This window comes from Ceratotherium simum, chromosome 23 (assembly GCF_057802395.1).
Source record: "Ceratotherium simum simum isolate JZ-2026a chromosome 23, ASM5780239v1, whole genome shotgun sequence".
Classification (NCBI taxonomy): domain Eukaryota; kingdom Metazoa; phylum Chordata; class Mammalia; order Perissodactyla; family Rhinocerotidae; genus Ceratotherium; species Ceratotherium simum.
The window spans coordinates 10,376,415-10,401,709 of record NC_141922.1 but is presented as its reverse complement, the minus strand read 5'-3'; the positions used below and the strand labels follow the sequence as shown (position 1 = coordinate 10,401,709).

Below are 25,295 nucleotides of genomic sequence, written 5' to 3'. Positions count from 1 at the left end.
AAACCGAGAAATGGAGGCTCAGAGAATTGGAATCATTTGCTCATGGTCGCTCAGCTTGCAAAGTAGTAGAGCTGAGGTTTGAGGCCAGGTGTATCCTCAACAGCATCTTACTGCCGCCTGTGAAGCCTGGACTGGTCAATTTGACCACATTTGGTCAAAAAATGGTATTTCATTCCCATCGCCCACGATCATTCATTCAATGATTATCTATTGAGTGCCTATGTATGCCAGGTCCTGTGATCAATAGGACTAGAATTTTCTGTTGTCTCTCAAAAGTGGGGATGGACTTCTGTTTATAGAAATAAATCCATGTACTTGGCTATATAACCTAGCAGATGAGAAGGGACTTTGGTGTCAGATGGACCTGGATTACCACTCTGTCACTTTCTGGCTGTGTAATCTTGGACAAGTTGCTTAAACTATCTAAGTTGCAGTTCCCTGTCCATAAAATAGAGATAATGATAATTCCTGTTTGACTACTTGTTATAAGGATAATGGGTGCAAAATGCTGGACATGGATTTGGCTTCTGGTGTGCTATTAGTTTAGTAGCAGAGGGACTTAACTATAATCAACTATGTGACTGGTTGCATTCAGCTTATGGAGAATTCTGAATATTAAAGAAAAATCCAAGTAGTCTTATATAACTTTTTATGACCCTCACTTTCAGTCAATAATAAACTTAAATTGACCATCATATATGTGCAATCTAATGTGTTAGGTGTTGGGAAAAGATAAAAGGAGCTTAGAGTCTGGTTGGGGAGGCAGGGGTACCATGAAAGGACCATGACATTCTCTCCTTCATTCGGACTGTCATCCAGCAAACAAGTATTGAGCGCTGCTCTGCACCAGGCTCCATAAACAAGGCAGCGTGAGTGTCAAGACCACTGGAGCCTTGGAGTGCAAAGGAGGGAGATACTATGGGGACTTGGTGGTCAGGGAAGGCTTTCTAGAAGTGGAGAGACTTGAGCCAGGCTCAAGGGATGGGTAGTGTTTACATGATGAGGTTAGAGAGTTTGGCCCACAGTGGGCATCCATGTGAGCTGAGCTAGAGGCAGGGAGACTCCATGTGTTCTGAAGACTATTAACTGTGACCTTGGGCTTATCAGTGAGCAGGTTGTTTTTAAAGTCCCCACCAGGTACAGCACCCAGAGTTGTGCTCAGCTCCAGTGTCTGCGCATCATCCCCTCCTGAGAGCTAACCTGCCTCCTGGGGGCAGAACCTGTCGCCTTCATCCCTTCTCTCCTCTCTCATTCCTGGTCTCCACCCTGTCTGTCATCAGCCAGTGCCCTTCACTGTCGCCCCTGTCTCTACTGTCTGTGTTATGTTAAGGAGCAGCACAACAGGGCTCTTGATCTCGTGTCTTCCATCTTGCTCCTGGTCCGTATCTCCCCTTTCCTATCACAGGCAGACCCTACAATCTGAAACTGCTTCACTCCCCAAAATGCCTCTACCCACTCACCAGTCACCAGGGCCATCATCCCATCCTCCTTAGCCTGGGTGTGTGTAGTCAACACTATTGACTGCTCCGTGGTTCTTTAAACTCCCCTCTCCTAATTTCCAAGACACCCTTCTCTTGCTCAGGCTGCTCCTCCCATTCCGCTTCCTGAGCACGTTCCTTAGAGGGTAACTGTAAACAGGTTCTGCCTTCTCCCCTCCTGGGTCTCTACCCTGACCAAAACTCTCTGCAGAGGTCCAGAACCACGTACTCATCTGGTGTCTGGATAAACCTCTGGATGGCCTGCAGATGCCTCAAAGTCAACATGGCTCTGAATGAATGGATAGTTTTTATCCAAAATGAACTGCTTCTCTTGTAAACTCCACCTTGGAGAAGGTCACTCAAGCCATAAACCTGGGAATCATGCTGCATTGCCCCACAACCTTCCTGCCCTGTTACTAATTTGTCACTTTGATTTCTTGTTACTCTCTTCTTCTTATCTTTGGGATTAAGTTTATTCCCTCCCTACCTCCACTGTCTGTGTTTAGGCCTGTATTATTTTTTTTCTTGGTAATTGTGTCAGTCTCTTCATTGCTGTCTCACCACCAACCCCCAAGCCCCCGTTCTAGATTCCCCAGCCTCCAAATCAGTCTGTACAACTCTAAGTCCCACTCATGCTTCCGGCCTGCTGAAATATTGTTTCATCTCTTCTCTTTGCATCGGAGTTCACATGTCCATCTCCCTGGTGGATTACAACTTCCAGTGCTGTGAGTTCGCCATTTATCCTAGCTCCTGAGAGAGCCATGCGCACTGTAGGTGCAGAGTAATGTTGATGAGTTTAGTTGATCCCAGAGAAAAGATGTGACCTACCTGATGCCCACATTCCAGTGGTCAGCAAAGTGAACTGGAACCCAGGCTGCCTAACTCCTGGTACCAAGAGCTTGTCCCGTATTCCCTGCCTCTACCTCCTTCTATCAGGTGCAGAGAGAGAAAAGGATAATTGTTAATTGATAGGCTCTGAAGAAAAGGTAAATATTACTTTGAAAACATATAATAAATGTTTTTCCCTATTTAAGGAGATAAATTAAGACTACCCTAAATCCTGAGACATGTGTAGGTTTTAACTAAGTGAATAAAAGAAGGGAGATAATTCTAGACAGAGAGAATGGCATGTGCAAAGGCCTTGTGGTAGGAGGGTGCATGATACAGAAGAGGAGATGAGAAGAAGCCGTGGTCACTGGACTAGGGAGAGGAGGGTGGGAAGGTGAGCCCTGGTTTGGGAAGGGGCAAGAGGGATAGAGAAAGGCTAGACCATAGAGAACCTTGTCGGTTGCACTAAAGGTTGTTTTTATCCTAAGAACAACTGGAAGCTATTGAAAGTTTTAAGCAAAGGAATGTCATGATCAGATTTGAATTTTGAAATGAGCACTTTGGCATGAGTGTACAGAAGGTGATGGATAGGGAGTTAGAGAGATGTAGAGAGTGCAGTGAGGAACCACCCCCATAGTCCAGGGAAGAGGGATGGAGAGCTGGGGCTGGGGTGACAGCAGTGGAGCTGGAGGAAAGGGGGTGGACTCAAGATATCTTTAGGATGCAAAATCAACATGATTTTGGATACAGGATTGAGGAAGAGGGAGGTGTCTGATCATTCTTGGCTATCTAGCTTGTTCACCGGGTTGGATAGCTTGCTTGTATGGCGAATAATGGAAAATATGAGTTGTCGGATTTGGTGATGGGAGAGGGAGATTTGGGGAGGTCAAGGGTCCATTTGGGGTATGCTCACTTTGAAGGGCCTTTAAGACATTCACAAGTTGTGGACTAAGCTTTTGAATGCAAAAATCCAGAGCTCAGAGAGGGAGTCTGGGTGGGAGATAGAAATGTTTGACTTAGCAGCATTGAGGTGGTGTCAGAGGTGTGAGTATGGATGTGATTTCCTAGGAAGAAGGTACAGGGTGAGAAGACAGTGGGGGATGGGGCTGATCCCTAATGGACACCTGCGTAATGGGAGGAAAATCTGCAAAGAAGACAGAGCGTGGGCAGAGCAGCAGACCCAGGAGAGAGGCACTTTGTGGAAACCAAGGTGGAGAGGGTTGAAAGGCGAAGAAGTTGTCAATAGCTTTGAATGCTGCTGAGCATTCAAACAAGGTGACCACTGAAGAATGCTGAGGTCAGCTCACGGTGGTCAGGAGTGGCTAAAATAAGAATGTTTTGTTGGAGTACTAGAGCAGGAATTGGATTGGAGTAAGTTGAATCCCAAAATTCCTTCTAGGTTTAATGCTCTGTGATTATATGATGAGCATTCATGTTAGTGTTTAGATAAGCAAAAAAAAATTATATATATATAGATACATAATTATACACACACATACATATGCATGCACACACACATATGTACACACACATGCATATATGTCTTTATATATACCATGTATACCTATATTTAAAAACACTATAATTCAAATCCAGGCTGCCTTCGCCTCCCTTAAACCAAATGTCTTTTCTGGGGACACCACAATTTCCCCAGATGCTTGATTACTCACCAGACCATATGATTTTTCAAGATGGAAATGTTGATTTCATTTTCCTTAGGATCATATATAAAATAATTATTTTGTTCCATGGGGCAGTAAGCCCACAAAATCCTTTTTTCCACGACATTTCTGGCTAGCAGCTTGCTTGCTTTTCCCTCCCAGTGCAGCCTGTGATCTGTGAGTTATGTTGAGCTGAATGGCCACCTCGCAAGCTGCAAGTTAAGCTCTCTCTGAGGCACACGTAAAACATCAGGCAGATGTTTTTCCCAGTCTTGTCTGATGATCTGGAGTTTTGACTTATAAGGCTTTGGCTGAATCTGCTGACGACCAGGAACAGAATCTTGCTGCGTCCTTTTACTGCAGTCTGGAAAATCATTTCACTTTCCGGTAGATTCCCCCTCGTCGCCTCTCTTGGCTCCCACCCTTCCCAACAACACTCCAGCCTCCTCCAACTTCCAACTCCTAAATGGCTTTGTTTCCACTGATAATTATTGATGAAAATTCATGAGGCTTCTGTACCTACATTTCAGTTGAGGCTCCTTGGAAGTGGGGCTCAGAGGGACTTGTGTGGCCTGAGGTTCATAGGAGCGTAATTGAAGCTGGCAGGTTGTAATCAGCAAAGTAACGTCTAGTCTCTAGCTGGCCCTCATCTCTGGGACACACAGAGTTCCCACTGACGCTTTAGCACAAGTTATGAAGAAAGCGGCAGGGGTTTTTCTCCAGGGTCTGAGAGCAGAAGGAAAACACACTCCACCTCCTGTTTAATTCTGTGATCCTGTGTTTTGGCTCATGAGAGGGGCAGATCACAGCCCTCAGACTTCCTCCGAGCTCTCAGCAGGCTCTTACCGCACCCAGCTACCCTGGGCTCCATGCCTCAGTCTGGGCCTTGCCGAGACCCTGGCTGCCTGCTGGCCGTTCCTGTGCTTCTCAGCAACTAGCACAACCATTCTCCCTTTCCGTGCCTCGGTTTCCTCATCTGTGAAATGAAGGGGTCTAACCAGTTTAGGGATTTAGCAATCCAGCTGTGCACTAGAATCATCTGTGGTGCTATTTACAAATACGAAGTCCCAAATGCCACCCCTAATCCCTCACACACACACGACCTACCAAGTCAGAATCTCTGCGGTTGGTGCCTAGGAACATGCATTTCCCAAACTCTCCCCGTGTTTTTGATATAATCAGTCTAAGCACCCTGGTCTGGGAACCACCACATTAGAGGAGCTCGAAGGTAATTTTTTTACACCGAGATGCTGCTGCTGCTACTGATTTTGTAACTATTGCAGGTTAAAAGTGGCCAGTGGAAGGGAGAAGGACAAAATGTCAAACTCATCAGCCAGACGTCCATGAGTCGTCTCCTTTGGGGAAATTTTGATGAAAGAGGAGTTTGAAGCTTATCTGGACTTGGATATAAATTAGGATAAGAAAGGACATAGGAGTTGTAGGAGGTTAAATTTCCTTTTTTTTTACCCCGGGAGAATCTGAACAACTACACTCCCTAACAGGGTTATGAATTCAAATGATACATAAATTATTTAATTTCTGGATCTCAGTAAATTTGGGCAGTGTACTTAACTTATATGACACTCAGTTTCCTCATCAGTAAAATGGAAATAATAATGTCAATAAGAATTAAGGGGGGCTGGCCCCGTGGCCTAGTGGTTAAGTTCTGCCTGCTCTGCTTCGGTGGCCTGGGTTCACGGGTTTGGATTCCGGGCACGGACCTACACTATTCATCAGCCGTGCTGTGGCGGTGACCCACACACAAAATAGAGGAAGACTGGCAGCAGATGTTAGCTCATGGCGAATCTTCCTCAGGAAAAAAAGAGAAAGAATTAAGGGAATTACTACACATAAAGCAGTTGCTGTGGTGGCTGGCACATCACAGACATCCAAAACAGTTGAATTCCATATATTTATCTAACGAAAATCACTGTCAAATTCAGTTAGCTTGGGGGTAGGTCTTCCTGATACTAAATGAAGCCATAACTTTAGGGCAGCTTTTGAAAATTCAGAGTTAGAAGATACATTCAAGACAAAATAGTCAAATGCCTTCCTTAGTTAGAGATTTCTCTCTGCACCTCCCAGGGGTGTGGGCACACAGCCTCTGCTTGGATACGTCCAGAGACAAGGAGCTCACTTCCTAACAGGGACACTTGTGCCAGTGGTGTCCAGCTCTTGGTTTTTAATAGTTCCTTTCTTTGAATCTAAATACTCCTTCCTGAATCCCTTCACAATTGATCTCCTTTGTGTGTGTGTGTGTGTGTGTGTGTGTGTGTGTGTGTGTGTGTATGTGAATGACACAGAGAGAGAGAAGCTGCAGTTTATTTCCTTCAAGCCTCAAAAAGATCGCTCTGTTGGGTGGGGGTAGAAAATGGAGACAGGGGATTCTGGCAGTAAGATCCCTAGAGGTATTGGAGGTGTCAGTGCTATTGACCCCATGGAACAGAGGTGTCATCATTGCTTCTGACCCATGAAGAAGGGCTCAAAGGGAGGAGGGAAGGGTTGGGGCATGGTGGTGACCCTCCTGTTGAAAGTTTGCCAGTAAGACAATTGCAGGACCATCAGAGAAAAGTAATCTAATTTAAAACCAGGCTCCTGAGTTCCAGTGTCCCTGTCTACTCCTGAGGAATTGTCACCTGTCCCCATCCTACAAGCCTCTCAGGCACAGAGGTGAGTCTCTAAAGGGCCCTGCATGTTCCCCATCGCATCAACCTCTCCTCCCTCTCGTGACTGCAGGTCCCATCATCTGTGGGTTGCTGAGCTCCCCCGATGTCCTGCTTTGCAATGTTGGAGACTGGAGGGACCGCTCTGACGCCCAGACTAACACTACGTGTCCTGGTGTGACATATGACCAGGGGAGCCGCCGGGTGACACTGCGTCTGGGAGGCCAGGAGTTCAAGAGTAAGTCTCTGCCTTCTGCCCATGTTCCTTCAAAATTAATTTTCCTCACCAGCAAGGCCTTCTGCTGCTCCCTTATGAGCCCTCTCCAAACCCTGAAAATTTTTACATCTGAAAAGAAACTGAACCAAAATTGCTGCAGAAAAAACAACCAGAGCCCCTCAGCAGCATTCCACAAGAGGCATTGATTTGGCTCTCGGGCTGCAGGTTGGCTGGAGGTGGGCCGGCTCAGCTGGGTGGCTACACTGATGGTGCCCATCCAGGGGTCGGTTGGTAGTTGGCTGATCTTGTCTGGACTTGGCTGGGATGGCCTCGCCCCGCTTCATGTGTCTCTCATCCTCCCTCTGGATGAGCACATTCTTCTCCTGTAGATGGCAGAGGCAGGAGAGAACAGGGGAAAACAAGCCAGGCCTCAAAATGTTGAGGCTTGGACCTGACACTCTGTCACTCTGCCTTATTGTACTGGCCAAGGCAGACCACATGGCCCGGCTGAAAGTCAGGGGTGGGGAAATAGACTCTGCCCTTTTAGTAGCAGGAACTGCAAAGTCCTGTGACAAATGTGTGACTTCAAGGAGGGTGAAGAGCTGGGGCTCCAAATGTGATTTGTCCCCCAAACCAGTGCCCCCAGGGCATAATCTCCCCTCTGTGAGTTATGAAATTCCAGGTGGTAACAGTTGCACTGCCCATTCTAATTACAGGGGGCTGCAAGGGACTGTGGGCCCGACTACTTGGGCTCAATGAACAGAAATAACCATTGAGCTTGCTCCTTCCCTTATTTTCTTCCAGAAGCTCTTCCAACCTTTCTTTTTCATAAACTTATAAGCATTAGATCTAGAAGTCTCCTCGGAGGTCGTCTGCTGCACCCCTTCATTGTACTGCAACACGGGGCTTTGAGGGAGGCCCTGTTATTATCATTATCCCCATTTTACAGCTGAGGAAACTGAGGGACACGGAAGAGAGGTAACTTCCCAAGGTCCCAGAGCTTGTAAGTACAGAGCTAGGATCTGAAACCAGGCGAGCTGGCTCCAAAGTGACGTTCTTAACCACCTCTCTACATTGGCACTTACAGATAACACCTAAGAAGAGTTTAGGAGAGTATCTGATGCACAGTATTAATATTAGATGATATTATTATCATTTTTAAAATCTGTCATTGTTTTTTCTTATATTTTAAGAACTAGGCTGTGTCTTATTAATTTCTGGATTCACACCATCGAGCATAAAACCTGGCATGGAGAACATACATGATATCTGCGGAGCACATATGTACCAAAGCCTGGAAAAAATATTGCAGAATTTGGTGGAATTCCAGGAGGCTTAGTTTCTTTTGGAGTAAATAAAATCAAATAGCTTATTTATATGATGGATAGTAAACATATGGTATCCATTACTCTGAGGGGTAGCCCAGGATGAAAACCAGCATTTGAAGAAAGATATACGATATATTCATGGGCAATAAATCCAGAGTGAATTGCTTAACACAGAGCATGTTCCTGGTGTGTGCCCAAGAAATGAAGAATGTGTCCTCATCTGGCCTCCCTGAGGAGTGATTCCCGAATGACTTTTTAAGTTTTTGTTTTTTTTCAGTGCCCTGTGTGTATGTGTATATTTTGGGGTGCAGACAAAGCTTAAATAAGGGTACCCTTTGGTGGAGATTTCAGGCCGCCTGAGGAATATTCATGATGTTCTAAACTGGAGGTTACCTGAGACACAGACTGATCAGGAGGCCACCTCCAAATGAGAACAATAGGGCACAAATCCTTCCTTTCCATAATGAGAGGTCAGTCTTTAAGTACAATTAACCCCTGGGAAAAGAAACATAATGATTTTAATTCTTACTAAAGTGTGAATAGCTGATACGTACCCTTTCCTAACAACAGATTTTGATGGAGGAAAAGAGGAGTGAGTATTTCAGGGATCTGAACAACTAAAGAGGAGGCCATAGAATGGATTGAAAGCACATGGGAAGGGGCTAGCGATGTAAAGAAGAACTCTATCCCTCCCAAAGTTGGTTGAGTGCCAGCCTCTTCCTTCCCATTTAGCAATTGGTTACATGTCATTAAAATACAGACTCTGGAATCAGACCCCTGGACTCAAATCCCAGCGTGAATGTTTACCCATGGTAAGACTTTTCTGGGCCTTGGTCTTCCCAATTATAAAATAAGGATAACGATGACTTCTGACTCCTAGGGGGGTTGGGAGGATTGAAGGAGGATGTACACGAGGCACCTGGAATAGTGCCTGGAACCAAGTGGGCTCCAACTTGGGCTCAGTAGATACTAGAGATTATGGAGCAAAGGCTTGCATTTAAAATACTGGAGTTGAATCTTGCTTTCTCCCCTAGCTCTGGGACCTTGTTCTAAGCATTTAACCGTCCTGAGACTCAGGGTCTCCATCTGTAAAATGGGACACACTTTTTTACATATTACAGAATGAAGTGCTAACATGCTCTATAGCTTGTGGTTTAAGGCATTGTTTTCTGAACCCCGAGTTTCTGGTCCCCCAACTGTGCATCTAACAGAGGCACTCTGTAGGACTTCTGGTCTGGACATCTTGCTCTCATGGATCTGCTCACCAGTACTTACTGTGGGGGGTCTGGTTCAGCAGGTGGCCTGGTTAATGGAGAATTAGCATTTACTTATAAAGGGTAAGTGAATTGATTGCCAGTTGTAGGAAATTACAACCCAATGGAATAAATTAAATTCAAATAGTAAACACATCAATATCCATACTGCATTTTACAAAGCATTTCACACCCACCAGCTCTACCGACCCTTTGACACTCTGTTGAGGCAGTGGGTTATATCACAATTTTGGCCATGAAAGTGAAACTCAGAGCTATGACGTGTCATACTTAAAGAAACTGTCTTTGCAATAGGTGACATAGCAGGGACTCAAACCTTGAGCTTTGGAGACCAGAGCTGTCAGTGGAAGCTCTCCACCACACCCCTCGGAGCCACTTGCTGCTACAGTGGTCCCGCATACAATTTACTGGAAGCAGAAAGTGTTTCAGAGTTATCCATGTATTGTACCAGCCAATTAAGGAGTCTGGTAATTGAGAATTCTGCTCCTTCGACATCTCTCTGGGGCCTGCTACAATCCAGACATTGGGTAATTAATGTCAGCAACCAGCACATTCTACTTCAAGATTTTAATGTCAGCTACTAGCATATTCTACTACAAGGCTGTGGGGAGAAGGGGACAGAAGGTCCAGGAAAGCCAGAGGGTCAGGTGTGAGTTGTGGAGGTGAGCTGGGAGGTGAATGAACAGCCATAGAGAAGGCGAGGCATCCACTACTCATCCCGAGAATCTGCTAGGTGTGAGGTACCAGGCCAGGAGTAGATACAGAGATGGGGAGAGTGGTTTCTGCTCTCAAGGGGCTCACAGGCTAGTTAGGGTGACAGATATGAAAATTATTAAAATACAGTGGGCCCTATGTTTGCCCATTTTAATGGACTGATGAAGGGTTGTGGGAACACAGAATTCCGTTTAGCACATCTCTCCTTATTTGTTAAACCAACCAAACCCCTTCTAGGTTACCTGTTCCACAGGAGTTCAGTCTAATACCAGCCGCAACAAGTGAGTACAGCCACAAACAAACAACCCCACCAGCCACCCAGAGGCCATTCCATCCCGTGTGAAGGCACAATGCTTTTTTTTTTTTATTTTTTTATTTTTTTTTTATTTTTTTTTTATAAATTTTTTGTTTATTGCAGTAACATTGGTTTATAACATTGTAAAAATTTCAGGTGTACATCATTGTACTTCTATTTCTGCATAGATTACATCATGTTCACCACCAAAATACCAATTACAACCCATCACCACACACATCTACCGAATTATCCCTTTCACCCTCCTCCCTCCCCCCTTCCCCCCCGGCAACCACCAATCCAATCTCTGTCCCTATGTGTTTGTTTATTGTTGTTATTATCTACTACTTAATGAAGGAAATCATACGGTATTTGACCTTCTCCCTCTGACTTATTTCACTTTGCATCATGCCCTCAATGTCCATCCATGTTGTCACAAATGGCTGGATTTCATCGTTTCTTATGGCTGAGTAGTATTCCATTGTGTATATATACCACAGCTTTTTATCCATTCGTCCCTTGATGGGCACTTAGGTTGCTTCCAAGTCTTGGCTATCGTGAATAAGGCTGCAATGAACACAGGGGTGCATGTACCTTTGCAAATTGGTGTTTTCAAGTTCTTTGGATAAATACCCAACAGTGGAATAGCTGGATCATATGGTAGTTCTATCGTTGATTTTGAGGAATCTCCATACTGTTTTCCATAGTGGCTGCACCAGTTTGCACTCCCACCAGCAGTGTATGAGAGTTCCCTTCTCTCCACAACCTCTCCAACACATGTTGTTTCCTGTCTTGTTAATTATAGCCATTCTGACGGGCGTGAGGTGATATCTCATTGTAGTTTTGATTTGCATTTCCCTGATAGTTAGTGATTTTGAACATCTTTTCATGTGTCTGTTGGCCATCTGTATATCTTCTTTGGAGAAATGTCTGTTCAGGTCTTTTGGCCATTTTTCAATTGGGTTGGTAGTTTTTTTGTTGTTGAGATGCATGAGTTCTTTATATATTTTGGAGATTAAGCCCTTATCAGATGTATGGTTTGCAAATATCTTCTCCCAATTGTTAGGTTGTCTTTTCGTTTTGTTGATGGTTTCCTTTGCTGTGCAGAAGATTTTTAGTTTGATGTAGTCCCATTTGTTTATTTTTTCTATTGTTTCTCTTGCCCGGTCAGATGTGGTGTTTGAAAAGATGTTGCTAAGACTGATGTCGAAGAGCGTACTGCCTATGTTTTCTTCTAGAACTTTCACAGTTTCAGGTCTTACATTCAAGTCTTTAATCCATTTGGAGTTAATTTTTGTGTATGGTGTAAGGTAAGGGTCTACTTTCATTTTTTTGCATATGGCTATCCAGTTTTCCCAACACCATTTGTTGAAGAGACTTTCTTTTCCCCATTGTATGTTCTTGGCTCCTTTGTCAAAGATTAGCTGTCCATAGATGTATGGGTTTATTTCTGGGCTTTCGATTCTATTCCATTGATCTGTGTGTCTGTTTTTGTGCCAGTACCATGCTGTTTTGGTTACTATAGGTTTGTAGTATATTTTGAAATCAGGGAGTGTGATACCTCCAGCTTTGTTCTTTTTTCTCAGGATTCCTTTAGCTATTCGGGTGCTTTTGTCGTTCCATATAAATTTTAGGATTCTTTGTTCTATTTCTGTGAAAAATGTTGTTGGAACTTTGATAGGGATTGCATTGAATCTATAGATGGCTTTAGGAAGTATGGACATCTTAACTATGTTAATTCTTCCAATCCAAGAGCACGGAATATCTTTCCATTTCTTTGTGTCTTCTTCAATTTCTTTCAGAAATGTTTTATAGTTTTCGGTGTACAGATCTTTCACCTCTTTGGTTAAGTTTATTCCTAGGTATTTTATTCTTTTTGTTGCAATTGTAAATGGGATGGTATTCTTAATTTCTCTTTCTCCTACTTCATTGTTAGTGTACAGAAATGCAACTGATTTTTGTATGTTGATTTTGTATCCTGCAACTTTCCCATATTCGTTTATTACTTCTAAAAGTTTTCTGGTGGATTCTTTAGGGTTTTCTATATATAAAATCATGTCATCTGCAAATAGTGACAGTTTCACTTCTTCCTTTCCAATTTGGATCCCTTTTATTTCTTTCTCTTGCCTGATTGCTCTGGCTAGGACTTCCAATACTATGTTAAATAGGAGTGGTGACAGTGGGCATCCTTGTCTGGTTCCTGTTCTTAGAGGGATAGCTTTCAGTTTTTCACCATTGAGGATGATATTAGCTGTGGGTTTGTCATATATGGTCTTTATTATGTTGAGGTACTTTCCTTCTATACCCATTTTATTCAGAGTTTTTATCATAAATGGATGCTGGATCTTGTCAAATGCTTTCTCTGCATCTATTGAGATGATCATGTGATTTTTGTTCTTCATTTTATTAATGTGGTGTATTACATTGATTGATTTGCGAATGTTAAACCATCCCTGCATACCTGGAATAAATCCCACTTGATCATGGTGTATAATTTTTTAACGTATTGTTGTATGCGATTTGCTAGTATTTTGTTGAGGATTTTCATCGATGTTCATCAGTGATATTGGCCTGTAATTTTCTTTTTTGTGTTGTCCTTGTCTGGTTTTGGTATCAGGATAATGTCAGCTTCGTAGAATGAGTTAGGAGCTTCCCCCTCCTCAATTTTTGGAAGAGTTTGAGAAGGATAGGTATTAAGTCTTCTTTGAATGTTTGGTAGAATTCACCAGGGAAGCCGTCTGGTCCTGGACTTTTATTTTTGGGGAGGTTTTTGATTACTGTTTCGATCTCCTTACTGGTGATTGGTCTATTCAAATTCTCTACTTCTTCTTGATCCAGTTTTGGAAGGTTGTATGATTCTAAGAATTTATCCATTTCTTCCAGATTGTCGAATTGGTTGGCATATAGTTTTTCATAGTATTCTCTTATAATCTTTTGTATTTCTGAGGTGTCTGTTGTAACCACTCCTCTTTCATTTCTGATTTTACTTATTTGTGCCTTCTCTCTTTTTTTCTTGGTGAGTCTAGCTAAAGGTTTGTCTATTTTGTTGATCTTTTCAAAGAACCAGCTCTTGGTTTTATTAATTTTTCTATTGTTTTTGGTCTCTATTTCATTTATTTCTGCTCTGATTTTTATTATTTCCCTTCTTCTACTGATTTTAGGCTTTGTTTGTTCTTCTTTTTCCAGTTCCTTTAGGTGCATTGTTAGATTGTTTATTTGAGATTTTTCTTGTTTGTTGAGATAGGCCTGTATTGCTATAAACTTCCCTCTTAGAACCGCTTTTGCTGTATCCCATAAATTCTGGCATGTCGTATTTTCATTTTCATTTGTCTCCAGGTATTTTTTGATTTCTTCTTTGATTTCTTCATTAACCCAGTCGTTGTTCAGTAGCATTTTGTTTAATCTCCATGTATTTGTGGCTTTTCTGATTTTCTTCCTATAGTTGATTTCTAGTTTCATACCGTTGTGGTCAGAAACGATGCTTGGTATTATTTCAATCTTCTTAAATTTATGGAGACTTGTTTTGTGGCCTAATATGTGATCAATCCTGGAGAACGTTCCATGTGCATTTGAAAAGAACGTGTATTCTTCGGTTTTTGGATGGAATGCTCTGTATATATCTACTAGGTCCATCTGTTCTAGTGTGTCGTTTAAGGCCAATGTTTCCTTATTGATCTTCTGTTTGGATGATCTATCCGTTGGTGTAAGTGGAGTGTTAAAGTCCCTACTATTATTGTGTTACTGTCTATTTCTGTTTTTATGTCTGTTAATAATTGCTTTATATATTTAGGTGCACCTACATTGGGTGCGTAGATATTTACAAGTGTTATATCCTCTTGTTGGATTGTTCCCTTGATCATTATGTAATTCCCTTCTTTGTCTCGTTTTACAGTTTTTGTTTTAAAGTCTATTTTGTCTGATATGAGTACTGCTACCCCAGCTTTCTTTTCATTGCCATTTGCGTGGAGTATCTTTTTCCATCCCTTCACTTTCAGTTTGTGAGTGTCTTTAGGTCTGAAGTGTGTCTCTTGTATGCAGCATATATATGGGTCTTGTTTTTTTATCCAGTCAGCCACCCTATGCCTTTTAATTGGAGCATTTAGTCCATTGACATTTAAAGTAGCTATTGATAAGTATGTACTTACTGCCATTTTTTAACTTTTTTTTTTCTCAGTGTTTTAGTAGTCCTTCTCTGTTCCTTACTTCTTCTATACAGAATTGATGGTCACTTTAGTTTGACCTCTGTCTGAAAGCTGTACTCTTTAACTACCCTCCTCCCTCCTTTTATGTTTTTGATATCATATCCAACCTCTTTTTTGTGCATTTGTATCCATTACGTTCTACTCGTGGAAATAGATAATTTTTCCTATTTGTGGTCTTCTCTTTTCCCCTTAAATCAGTCCCTTTAACATTTCTTGTAACACTGGTTTCTTGGTGACAAACTCCTTTAATTTTTGCTTATCTGGGAAAATTTTGATCTCTCCTTCCATTTTGAACGATAACCTTGCTGGGTAGAGTATTCTTGGCTGTAAGTTTTTTCCTTTTAGCACTTTAAATATATCATGCCATTCTCTTCTAGCCTGTAAGGTTTCTGCTGAGAAGTCAGCTGATAGCCTTATGGGGTTTCCTTTGTATGTAACTTGACATTCTCTTGCGGCTTTTAGGATTCTCTCTTTATCTTTAATTCTGGACATTTTGATTATGATGTGTCTTGGTGTGGGCCTCTTTGGGTTTATCTTGTTTGGGGCTCTCTGTGCCTCCTGTACCTGGATGTCTGTTTCCTTCCTTAGGTTAGGGAAGTTTTCATCTATTATTTCTTGAAATAGATTCTCTGCCCCCTTGTCTCGCTCTTCTCCTTCCGGGACACCTATAACACGGACGTTAGTGCGCTTGATGTTGTCCCAGAGGTCCCTTAGACTGTCCTCACTCTTTTTAATTCTTTTCTCTTTTACCTGTTCACCTTGGGTAATTTCTTCTAGTCTTTCTTCCAGCTCACAGATCCGTTCTTCTGTATCCTCTACTCTGCTTTTGAGTCCCTCTAATGAGTTTTTCATTTCCAGTATTGTATTCTTCATTTCTGATTGGTTCTTTTTTATATCTTCCATTTCTTTGTTGACATTCTCACTGAGTCCATCTATTCTTCTCCCCAGATCAGTGAGCATCCTTAACACTCTTAGTTTGAACTCTCTGTTGGGTAGGTTGCTCATTTCTGTTTCACTAAGTTCCTTTTCTGGGGTTTTGTCCTGTTCCCTTACTTGGAATGTATTCTTTTGCCTCTTCATTTTGCCTCTTTCCCTGTGCTTGTGTCTACGTATTAGGTAGGTCAGCTACGTCTCCTGCTCTTGGATAGGTGACCTTATGTAAGTGATGGCTTAGGAGGCTTCCAGTGTGCTTCCCTCAGTTCTCAATATTTCAGGGGTGACCCCTATGTGGGCTACGTGTATCCTTCTGCTGTGGCCTGTTTGCTCTCCCTGTAGGCACCCAGGGAGGCTGAGTTATGCTCCTGGCCAGCTGTTGTAATGCTCAGCTGCTTGTAGTTGTTGTGGGCCCTTCAGTCTTTTTATCAGGTGTGGGGAGCCCCAGCACAGTTGGCTGCAAGTTCTAATACCACATTTGTGTTGCAGTATTTCTTTTAAGTGAGTAGGCCCCCACCGTGGCAGGTTGTTAGGCTCAGGGCCTTACAATTGCTGTAAGCCTCTTGCCTATTAGGTCTCTTGTCAGCTCTCTGAGGATTGCAGCTGGGTGGGGCTGGCCTCAGGCACAGGAGCACCCAATTGTTTCAGGTTTTGGAAGGTGGAGCAAACCTCCTATGTGGGTCTTTGAGAAGCACAAGTCTTCTGCGGCTGAGAAGCCCTGCCGCCCACAGGTCCACACACACAGTCAACACAGTCCTGCCCCGTGTGAGTGCCCCGACCTCCCCAAGTGGACCCAGTCTCTCCAGGGCGGGAGCCCCACACACTCTGCCACCGCCCGACACTCTCCACCCGCTCCTTGTGCACACCCTGCCCCGCTCAAGTCAGCTCAGTTGCCAGGCTGCAGAGAATCCAGTCACCAATCTATGCAGGCCCACACGTTGCCTGAGGGCTTGTTGTTGGGTGGGGCTAGTCTCTAGGGTGGGCTGCCTGCCCTGGCTGAGCTGGATTAGATCGGCGCTCTAGCGGGTGGAGCAGACCCTGGGCTAGCAGGCCTCAGGGAGAACTCCAATGGCGTCTGTGTCAGCACGCTCACACCAGGCCACAACAATGGCCGCCGCCAATGTCCCAGTCCCTGGAGAGGTCTCACCCCTCACCGAGATGCACTCAGGGCCTATTAGGTGAGTCTCTTGTCACCGAAGCACTGTGCACCTTTCTTTCTGGTGATTTTAGGATGCTTTCTGGAACGGGTGAGTTTGTGCGCGGGCCCTTTAAGAGCCAGTTTTAGTTTCTTTGTGAACCGGGTTTTCTGGGGGTGCTACCCAATGCTTTAGTAGCAGGCAAAGTCAGATATTATGCTGCTGGTCTCAATTGTGCTGGGTCCACAAAATGCCCACAGCGGGGGCGCTCCCCAGCTCAGGGCCCCGTGCCTCCAGGGAGGCTGCGTACCTGTGGGCTGCTCCCGGCGGCAGTGAAGCTGGCGGCTTGTGAAGGCGGCGTTTTTCTCTCCAGAAGGGAGTCTCTGCCTCTTCTACCCCAGTTAGGATTGTCCGTTGTTGCAGGAGTTCCTCTCATCCAGTTTTCAGTTCTGTCTCAGGGGTAATTTTTCCACGAGTAGTTGTAAATTGGCTGTGTCCACGGGAGGAGGTGAGTTCAGAGTCTGCCTACGCCGCCATCTTGACTCCGCCCCCCAAGGCACAATGCTTTTCCTGGCTGCAATGTTTTTCTTTCCTGTCATCTGATTTCTGTTTAACATTTGTGCATGCATTGACATGTGTTCTCAAGAGAGGATCCCACCCAGGGTCTTCATCTCCCAAATTTCCAATAGGCTCCTCTGGATGTTTTCAACTATTTGGTATTGGCTGGATTGATCTTCCTAGCTCTAAGAAAAAAGGCTTAGAAAGCTCTGGGACTGCACATGGCTCATTGCTGATGATGTCTTGAAGTGCAATAAATGAAAAACAGGCAGATTACATATCCCCTAATCCCCACAGGGACTTAAAAGTTGATAGGAAAAACAGGCCTTGGCAGAAATACTCCTGGATTCATCCTGAATCCCAAGGCTTCATGTTGTTGAGCAATGGTGAGGCTCAGCCTGATGGCTGACATTCCCTTTACAGCAGTCTTTTTTGTATCAGTGATGGTCATCATCTTGGGGAGCTGGGATCTAGGTGGAGAAACTTACAAGGCATCTATGATACTCATTGTCACCAGATGCACGTGAGTAGATGTCTGATGAGTACCTACAAATAGGATGGACCATGTAAAAGTAACCCTATTAGTTCTTTACAGTAGCTATCATTGCTTGTGTGTTGCCATGTGCTTAGCACCAAGCAGAGCCTGAGATAAGGGTGCTGGAGTGTAGCTTACTTAGGATGGGTAAGGAATGTAAGTAGAGACATAGGGGAAGAGATACAAAGAAGAGAAGATAGCCAAGAAAAGGGAGAGTCTGAAACCTGGATTTTCCAGTTTAGGATCCTTCCCTCTCCAGGGTTGTAGATTAAAACTAACCACTCTAGATACAGCACATGATCTCTGCAGAAGTGTTCTGAAGTAAATTAAGACCACACAACACTCATCAACCCTGAAGAATCAGGCTCCACACCAAACCCCCACAGTTCTAAATGGGAGTGTGTTCCCGCAGCCTGGAATACAGAGAGAGCAGAAGGAGTCCGAGTTTCTTTGTATAACAGGGATGTTCTAACTCAGTTATTGTGGAAGGAGTGGGACCGATGTTTGGACAGTCTAAACTCTCTTCCTTAAAACGTTGTTTAGCAGGGAAGAGGAGGAATAATGTTTGCTTCGGTTCTATATACCTTCTCACAATCAACAATGTTGAACTGGGGAAGTTTTGGGGAATGGAGGGATGAGTCGGAAGTCTGCATTAGGAAAACTAACTTGGTGGTCAGCCTTCTTGAGCTTGGGAAGACAATGCTCTGTGTTTACTTGGTGGGCTCTGAGGATCATTGATTGCTTTGTTTCCCTCATTCACTCCCCCTTGCATTCATTAATGTACTGAACCCCAATTCTGTAGCAGGAATTATGCTAGGGTGGGTGATATAAAGAGGAATAAGGCCCAGTTCCCAACCTCAGAAGCTGTGTTACATTCCAGGAGCTGGACAATTATTGTTAAGTGTGAGATTAAAGATAGAGGTGTTTGTTTAGTGCTATGCAAATCCAGGCAGAGGGTTTAGGGAAGCCTTCTAGAAAGAAGTGATACAGACCCCCATTCTTAAAGAACGAGTAGAGATTAACCAAGTGAAAGGGGGCAAGGGTTCTAGGCAGAGAGAAAAAGTACATGCAGTGGTGCAGAGGCCTCTAAGCAAGCATTAGATGTGACTGGGAAGATGGGGGTCTTGGAGACCGAGCTGAGCATGAGGCTGTTCAGATTGTCAGGAATCAGATCATAGATGTTAGAATATGTGATGAGGCCTGAGCTAAGAGGGACAGATCAGAAGGGGGGTAGAATTAAGAACAGTTGAGGAAATGGCCTGTATGGAGATTGATGAAGAGGGAGGAAATAAGGATGATTCTGAGAGGGTGACCAGGAAGAAGGTGGTACCATCAACCCATTTAGAGAGCATAGGAGGAGGTGAGTTTGGATGTAGAGATGGGGATGGGAGATGATGAAGGTAAGAGGAAAAAGGGCAATATCATTTCTTTTACCTCAGTGTTCTCTATGCATTCCTATGGAGACTTGGCAACCATTTTAATAATTAAAACCACCAAGGAGTTATAACTTTCATTGTGGTGATTAACAAAGACGCTTCCCAGGATACAACAATCTATAGATTGTTGGTAACCTTCAAAGGTCAGGTGACCTTCTAGGCCTACTGAAATGCTCAAGATTCATGTGCTGAATTTTTTTTTTTTTTTTTTTTGTGAGGAAGATCAGCCCTGAGCTAACATCCGTGCTAATCCTCCTCTTTTTGCTGAGGAAGACCGGCTCTGAGCTAACATCTATTGCCAATCCTCCTCCTTTTTTTTTTCCCCCCAAAGCCCCAGTAGATAGTTGTATGTCATAGTTGCACATCCTTCTAGTTGCTGTATGTGGGACTCGGCCTCAGCATGGCCAGAGAAGTGGTGCGTCGGTGCACGCCCGGGATCCGAACCCGGGCCGCCAGTAGTGGAGCGCGCGCACTTAACCGCTAAGCCACGGGGCCGGCCCCATGTGCTGAATTTAACTGAATTCCATTGGATTGGATTGAATTGTGTTGAAATGAGCAAAAACCGAGGACGGGGTTAAGCCTTACCATATTTTCTAGGCTGGAAGACACAGGGCTCCATTGTCTTGAGATGGACAAAAAGTATATAAAAATATCCTGTTCCTATCACAGCTCAGTGCGTTCTGGGCCAAAAATACATAGTAAAACCTGTGTGCACCTGTGTGGTGCACCCGCTGTTCTCTGGGCAATGGAGGGCACGTATGATTTTCCTTTCCACTCTATGCAAAGCAGGGCACACATACCAGGCACAAACAAGATATTCCGCAGAACAAGAAAGGCTCACCAACTCATCCGAGTCAGAAATGGGGACAGCTGAGTGGCGAGACCCTTCTCTTGGATTCCTTAAAGGATTATGATAATCCTAAAGGGGTATTGCTCTTGGGAAGGGCAAGTGTGGGGATGTAAACTAATATTTATTGAGGGTCCATAATCTAAATGCTCAGTATTAGCCCATGGTAAACTATGTCTTAAAGTGGTTGTTGGTTTTAGTCTTAGATTTGAGAGCAATAAAGCACCCTAGAGATAAGATGTCATTTCTCCAACTTCCACAGACTAAATAAGAATCATAACGAATGGCCTAAACTATTTTGAAAATTTTATTTACTTTACATCTATGTTGCCCCAAAATATATCTACATATTATATGTATATAATAATTATGTATATTATATATAATATGTGTGATATATTATAATTACATATAATTATAATAATAAATAATAAAGAGTATTATATGTATAACTTGAAAGAGTCAGTATACCAAATATATTTGGGTATAAAAAAATGTTTAAAATAAATTCTCTACTGTCTCTTGTGACAAGGTACAAAATCCTCTATCCTGACCTTCATAATAAGCAAATGTTATCCCGAAGAGATTGTGAAACCAGAACACAAACTGAGCAGACAGCCCCTGCTCTGTGTTGGTGTCACAAGAGTATACACAATAGTATACGGTGCAGTCTCCTCTGCAGTGGGTACAGTAAGTCTTCGAGTTTCAGAGGTCCAAGTGTAGGTCTCCCAGATATCATAGGTTTTCACTTCCCTAAATTTTTGTAAATGACTCCCACCCTCTGAAGAGGGCTATGAGAGAATTGTGAGGGAGTCTTTTAAGGAGACGTGCTATCCCAATATCGGGCAGCCTGAGAAGTTCTAGCATCATTGTTTGTTTCCATTTCAGGGGCAAAACTAAATGAAAGTGGAACTCAGTATTTTTTGGCTCACCCCAGGCATAAGCATGGTCATCCTCCAGGGACTCATCACTTCAATAGCTGAGTTTTCCAGATAGTTCAGTGTTTAACTGAACCTTTTAAACACCAGAACCTTTACAAATGTTTGCCATTTGGATGGACAGAATTCTAAAATATATTATCGGCTCCTTAGTGTGGTGATTAAGAGCATGGAACATGGAGCCAAACAGGTGGGGTTTGAATTCTGGCATTAACCTCTCTGGATTTTGATCTTCACCTGGAAATTGGGGACAAAACACCTGCCTCTGAGGTTTACATTAGAAACTGTCTCGAAGGTGCTCATTATGGTGCTGGGCAATGGCTCTTAATAATAATTGGCTATCATAATACATGGCTCTTAATAATAATTAACAGCAAAATGTGATCATTTCTTGATGTCTTGTGTTGTGAACAGCTGTCTCCTGCAGTGGTCTCTGGGTTGTTTGCCTCCAGACTCTGCTTTCTGAGCTCTTCTGTCAGCCTTTCAGGTCACAGGGGGAATTGGCAAGATCTTAAGGCTGAACAGAGGCAAGAGAAGCAACCTTGACCATAAAGAAATGGCATGGCAAATGGCAAAATGGCGGCTACCATAATACGGTGCATATCAAATGTTGAGGACTGCAGAAGGCAGTTTCTATACATTATTCCCGTCCTTGCAATTACCATCCCCATTGGCCAATAAGGCAAGACTCTCAGGGGACTTAAGTGACACGGCAAATTGACACAGCTCTCGAGGCTCCTAGAGCTTTGTTCTCTTTAAGCCAATCTCCAGTTCCCTATGTGATTCTCTGTGTCACAGATTCACAACCCCTCACTACAATAGTCCTTTTGGTGCCCTGAGCAAGGTATCTGGGGTCTGACCGGCTCTGGTTTTGTACCAGGGATCTGGAAGAGAGCTCCAAGGGAGTCTCTTTTTGGGGGTGCACCTTGTGTGGGAAATAGAGTTCTCAGGTCCAGGAGGCCCCGGTGTGGGGAGGGGAGGCAGTTGTGGTCATGGTAGGTCCCCCATTGGAGCAAGCACAGTCAAGCTCATAAACACAAACACCTTCCTTTGCAGGTCTGACACCCCCGGAAGGAGCTCAGGACACCTTTATCAGTTTCCAGCAGGTGTATCTCTGGAAAGGTAAGCTCTGTGGTGGAGGGGCTGAGCAGGACACAGACCACCTGAGACTGTCTGGCCCCACCTCCCATTCACAGGGCACTGTGTCCCCCAGAGAGGAAAATGTAGAGATTTACTTTTTAAGTGAGTGCTCTGTGTGGAGGACAAGGGCCCCAGGTCTCATCAGGTAAGATACCAACGTCTAAAACAAAAATGAAAGTGTGAACACCCAAGAAAATGTGGAGGAAGGAAACAGTGGCTCCTGTGAAATCAAGTTCGCTGACCATAAGCTGCCCTTGTTACTGGGCTGGGAGCTCGGTGGCCGCTGGAGACTGTGCGAGGCGTTTCTCCAAGGGCCTCGGCCACGGATGCCTCTCTCTGAGGTCAGGGTGAGGGGGCAGGACCCAGGTGGTCTTGCCATGGTCTCCTGTTTAGAGAAAATGCTGCTGTGGGTGCATGGGACAGGTTGGGGCTCGGATAAAATGCACATGTGGCATCTCCTTTCTGCTTTGTTTGTCATACTCTGAGTTTACTGAACATTGACTAAGTGCCTGCTCAGAGCCAGGGATGGTGAAAGGCATTTGGGATGAGTCGTAGTAACAGGGGATGAGAGAGACGAGTGAAGCACAGCCTTGACCCGTAAGGGGTCCAGCCTCAGGAGGGAGCAGATGGGCAGTGGGCCATTACATGTCACGGCCATAGGTGCCAAGTGAAAGGCGTGAAGAAATATCCTCAGCCCTATATCACTTCCCTCCTCTTCCCATGATCGCTCCTCACCGATTTCCAGTCCCCTGTTGGGACTGGTGACCTGTTTCTATGCTTGTAAAGTGAAATAGTGGGAAAGAGCACAGCGTGGACTTAGAGTGAATGGGTATGAATTCTGGTTCCTTTCCTTACCACCTGTGCAACCTTGAACACATCAATTAGCCCCTGTAAGCCTAGACTCCCCGTGAGTAATATGGCAATAAAAATAGCACATACCTCATCGAGTTGTGTGAGCTTGGCACAGTAGCACGTGTAAAGTACTTAGAGCAGGGCCCAGTGCATAACAAATGCTAATTATTCGTGCTGGTGGTAGCGGTGGTGATGATGATGGATGAAGAGCAGGAGAAGGAAGAAGGAGAAAGAAGAAGGAGGGAGAGGGAGGAGAAAAAGGAAAGGCAGATGCTCATCATCATTTTCATTCTGAGGTGATACAGTGGGATTATACACTTCTTTTCTCATGTAGTCCTACCTGTAAGGTGGGTAATAGAGGGGGTGACATTGGCTCATTTTTCAGACGAGAAAAATGAGACTTGGATAGGCTCAGTGAGATGCCCAGGGGATGTCCTGGGGGTGGGATCCAGACACTGGTTCCAAGTCCAATGCTTCCCACTTATCAGAAATTTCTGGTAAATAAGGTGTTTTCTGATGAAAAAGTAAGGAATTGCTTCTCCCCAGGACATTTGCCCCACTAAACAGAAGAACCCAAAGACCTATGTCATACCCTGTTCTCCCCCTAGGCTGACCCTGCTGTTGTGGGACACCTGTTCCCAACATGGGAATTTTATTTAATTTTTCAAATTCTGATTACTTACCACCTGCATGATCTGGGATAAGTTATTTCACGTGTCTGAGTCTCAGTTTTCTCAAGAGTAAAATGGAAATCTTACTCCCTACCTTCACAGGGTGTTGTAAAGACCAATATTTAGGAACATATTTTGTTAATTCTAAAGTTCTTTGAAAATGTTAATAATTTCAATATTAAGGACAATAATTGTTCCAAGAAGTTGGCGGATGTTTCGTAAAAGGCCAGTCTGTGCAGACCTATGCCGCTGGATTTGTGCCGGATCTTGTCCTGGGCAGCTGGCTGTGGACCATGAGGATTTCCCGTGTTGCCATTACCATTCTGTTGACCAGAGGAATATCTCCTCTTTTCCTCCCCAACATTAGAATGACAATCCTTTTTTCCCTCCTAGATTCTGACATGGGGTCTCGGTCTGAGTCTATGGGATGTAGAAGAGACATGGAACCAAGGCCAACCTCTCCAACAGAAACAGGTACCAACCCCTAAACCTTTTCATATACTTGGGTGTCTGGCTGTGGAGACAAGATGGTGATGCCAAGGGTCTAATCAATGAATGGATTCGTCAACATTGCTCCATTCTGTAGCCACAGACTCCTCTCTAAGCTTCTAACCCAGTTATCCATTTCATATATATGGACAGCTCCTCAGAGGGGCAGTTGGCACAGAAAGTAAGGCAAAATCATTGCAAAATCACCACCACTGCTGGAAAAGAAAACAACCATAATAACAAAACCAGCAAAAACTATTAAAGAGCAAGTTTAATCTGACTGCGATCAGTGGCTTCACTTAGGTAAACCCTGAAGAGTGTAAGCAAAGCGTAAATACTATGGAGTGGTTTAATGAAGGAGATGTCTGTAAGAGTCTTTAGAGAGAGAGTCATTTTAAGTGGAAGATATAAATCCACACATTAATAGGGGAAGAATGTATGCGATGTCTGAGACTTCTCTATCCCCAGAGTCTACAGTTGGTATTACTTAGATGAAGCTAGAACTCAGAGAGAGAAAGAAATAGAGGAGAAGGTGGAGAAAGAAGGAAGAGAAGGAGGACGAGGAGGACGAGAGAGAGGAAGAGAAGGGAAGGAGAGGAGAGAGGGGAGGCAGATTGGTGGGCTGGCGCAGGGAGACATCATGGTGCAATGGAAGAAGCACCACACTGCAAAGCAGATAGTCTAGGTTTTCAGCCACTTTTTGCCACTTACTACCACCTGCACGGCCGTGGGTGCTTTGCTCACCTGCTGAGAGCCTCCATTCCTAGTGTGTAGAACGTATCTTGCTTTCCTCTGATCCCATTAGATGACATGCCAGGAACACACCTGGCACTTGCCTGGTACTTAACAAATACCCTCAAAATGGTAGTTTCTTTTCCTTTCCAGGGCTCTTGTGCAGATCAAATGAGATGATGTATGTAAACCACCAAAAATGGGGCTCATCCCATAGTAGCTGTTTGGCAATATGAGTTCATTCTGCATTCATAGAGTGGCTGTGGGACTCGGGGAGTGTGTCCTGGCCTTGAGTGCGGGTTCTCAGGTCAGGAGAGCAGGGTTTGAATCCCAGCTGTGCCCCTATTTGCCTCTGCAGCCCCGAGTCC

At 44.1% G+C, this 25,295-nt stretch overlaps 1 protein-coding gene across 2 annotated transcripts in view; it reads left to right on the top strand.

Moving 5' to 3' along the window:
- TG (thyroglobulin) overlaps positions 1 to 25,295 on the top strand; it is a 262,905-nt gene that overhangs the window by 72,729 nt on the left and 164,881 nt on the right. For both annotated transcript variants that reach the window (XM_087447433.1, XM_087447432.1), the window contains 3 exons: positions 6,704 to 6,868; positions 22,100 to 22,165; positions 24,100 to 24,180. In XM_087447433.1, coding sequence (XP_087303559.1) covers positions 6,704 to 6,868; positions 22,100 to 22,165; positions 24,100 to 24,180 — 312 coding nt within the window. The remainder of the gene's footprint in view (positions 1 to 6,703; positions 6,869 to 22,099; positions 22,166 to 24,099; positions 24,181 to 25,295) is intronic.